This window comes from Sinocyclocheilus grahami, unplaced genomic scaffold (genome assembly GCF_001515645.1).
Source record: "Sinocyclocheilus grahami isolate Dianchi unplaced genomic scaffold, SAMN03320097.WGS_v1.1 scaffold1015.1, whole genome shotgun sequence".
Taxonomy (NCBI): domain Eukaryota; kingdom Metazoa; phylum Chordata; class Actinopteri; order Cypriniformes; family Cyprinidae; genus Sinocyclocheilus; species Sinocyclocheilus grahami.
The window spans coordinates 198,323-201,162 of record NW_015506194.1 but is presented as its reverse complement, the minus strand read 5'-3'; the positions used below and the strand labels follow the sequence as shown (position 1 = coordinate 201,162).

Genomic DNA, 2,840 nt, shown 5'->3' with positions numbered 1-2,840 from the left:
TAAAAACTAAACGTTTGTTCTTAAGTAGGTTGTTTTGTTGATGAATTTGTATTACGTACGTGGTTATTTGTGACTGTAAATTTTTGTAGATGTGGAATTTTATTGTAATTTTTGTATTTATAATGCAGTGCCAGTGTTCCTGTTACCAGGAGTGAAGTTTGTGCTTTACATCAAGGACCACAATGGAAATAAGTTTTGTTTTAAACTTTGTGTTATCCTTGTCAAATAGAGTGTATTCACTACTTTTTTTTGTCAAATAAACAAACAAACAAACAAAAACCACAAACTCAACTGCCACATTGTAGAATTAAATACTGTGGCATTAAAATTTAGCATTACAGATTAAGTTTTGTGGTCAAAAACATGAAAACTACTGTGTGGGCTATGCAACAGTGTTGTAAAACACAGCAGCTTGAGCTGGGAAACAATGAACAAAGGCTCTGCGGTACGGTAGTGCCGTCGCTGCCTTTTTCTTGGTAATCAGATCTGACGACTTATGTGTCAGATCAAGATCACTTCACCATTTGATTGATTTATCAGATTAATTTATGAATTTACTTTCCCATGCCTGGCGAGTCATACGCATACATTTAAAATCCCTGATTACTGCCTATTAGACTCTCTTACAGCCTGTAATCTTTAATACTCACAGAAGGGAAACAAAGCTTTTACATATTTAAAGCTGACCCTGACCCAAGATTATAACAGGAGGCTGACGTATTGGGCATTTATTTGGTGTTTAATAAAGACATTTTATGATAAAAAAAAGAGTAGCCAACAAATAACATGGCCATGAAAAATAAATTATTGTTAGTGAGAGATTAAATTAAATGATTAAAATTACACTAAATTATTAGTGAGAGAATATACTAAGTAAAATTAGGTAAAATTAATAATGTAAATGTTAATAATGGTAGATAGATAGATAAATATTATTCAATTACAAAATTATAAAAAATTTATTATTCTGCATGCAGGTTTTTTTTTCAATGAACTTATGAATTGTTTTGACATCTAAAATAAATGGTTTTATTCAAGAAAAAATATATTAATTGTAATAATTATTTCGTACAATTATTTATTTACAAAGAGAGAGAGAATACTATTTTCAACAAGATTTTAGGTAAAATTAATAATGTATGTGTTAGTCATATTAGATAGATAGATGGATGCATGGATGAAGGGGTAGATAGATCATATTGTTTAAAATACTTAAATTGTACAGTAATTCAATAATTTTTTTTGTCTAATGTTTTGTCAGGCAACTTGTAAAATGTCTCAAATAAATGATTTTATTCAAAACAAAATATTTGAATTATGATTATTTCATAAAATTATAATTTTGTACTGTACAAATCTATGAAATATTATAAAATATTAAATTATTTAAAATGACTGACTCAATCTGACTTCATTAGATTATACCGTAAAAGTAATGGTTTAGATCACATAAATAACAACTTTATATAACAACTGCAAGTGTTCATTTTTATTTTTTTTATTGTTTTACAATAAAGCGTTTCAGAGAAAGACTAAATAGTTAAGTTAATATTTCTACACATAGAAAGCAAAGGGTTGACTGATCCGTCTGTGAGCAGTCTGGGCTGTCTCCTTTCTCAAGGTTTTGTGAAAGCACAGCCTTATTTTTCCACGAGTGAGGGGGTCACCTGTTGATTGGGACGCAGTTTTAATCCACAGTAATCCCCCTCTCCTGTCACGACATCAGTAACCCCAAAAGCAAAGGGTATGTGTGTGTGTGTTTGTGAAAGAGAGAGTGTGTGTGCATATGTGATAAAGTACAATGAGTTTCTCAGAACTCTTCTCTGTTTCCTTCAGGATGGCAAACTACCCGGCTGGCCTGGGAAACAGCAGAATCAACATTCTGGTGATGGACGAATCAGAGGCTGAACCCATCGTCATGACGATATACACTCTGCACATATACCGCGAAAGCAGGCCCAGTCTGCCAATGTTTGATGAGTATGTGATGTGCAGCTTCATGCAGGTACGCAGGACAAACACACACACTCTCACCAGCTCCTCCCCTAAACTAACACACACATCTGTCTAAAAGGAATTGTCGGCCAGCTTGTGAAGTTTGTTACATTCCTAGGTTATTTTAAGCGTTGGAGATTCTTATAGTCCACAAGAGGAGGTGTGGAGCTCATATTTTTCATTTCATTTTTAATGCAGTAAAGTCTTTAGAACTGATTCTGGACCATTCCGGCACTTTCTTTCTCATGGATGTTCAGGTTTCAGTGCCTGTTCAGTACCAGTTAACTGATAGCGCTGATCGTAGAATCACAGTTATAGTGGATCACACAGTGTTGACTCATGTTGTGTGAGTGTATTTATTTATGTCTGAAATTGAGAATTTTTTTATAGTTTCTATTTATATTCGCCTATATTTACCTACATATATTTTTACCACATCATTTAAGGCGAGACAGTACAGGCAAAATTAGATTTTTCTCCTGCTCCAAGCCAAATATCTCCAATTCAGTAGTACTTACATACACCAAACTTTACCTCTTTTTTTTTTTTTCTTCTCCATATTCTGAAGGTTTTTACAGAAGGGTTTGTTCATATGTGACCCTGGACCACAAAACCAGTCATAAGGGTCCATTTTTTGAAATTGAGATTTATACATCATCTGAAAGCTGATGAAAACAATGCTTTCCATTGATGTATGGTTTGTTAGGATTGGATAATATTTGGCTGAGATACAACTATTTGAAAATCTGGAATCTGAGGATGCAAAAAAATCAAAATACTGAGAAAATCGCCTTTAAAGTTGTCCAAGTTGAAGTTCTTAGCAATGCATATTACTAATCAAAAAT

The 2,840-nt window shown here is 33.0% G+C and overlaps 1 protein-coding gene across 1 annotated transcript in view; it reads left to right on the top strand.

Moving 5' to 3' along the window:
- Positions 1 to 2,345, top strand: part of LOC107565663 (cadherin-like and PC-esterase domain-containing protein 1) — a 27,353-nt gene extending 25,008 nt beyond the window's left edge. Inside the window, exons 14-16 of the mRNA XM_016250924.1 lie at positions 1,837 to 2,005; positions 2,114 to 2,155; positions 2,253 to 2,345. Of these exons, the coding sequence (XP_016106410.1) occupies positions 1,837 to 2,005; positions 2,114 to 2,155; positions 2,253 to 2,345 (304 nt within the window). The remainder of the gene's footprint in view (positions 1 to 1,836; positions 2,006 to 2,113; positions 2,156 to 2,252) is intronic.
- The last annotated feature ends 495 nt before the right edge of the window (positions 2,346 to 2,840 follow it).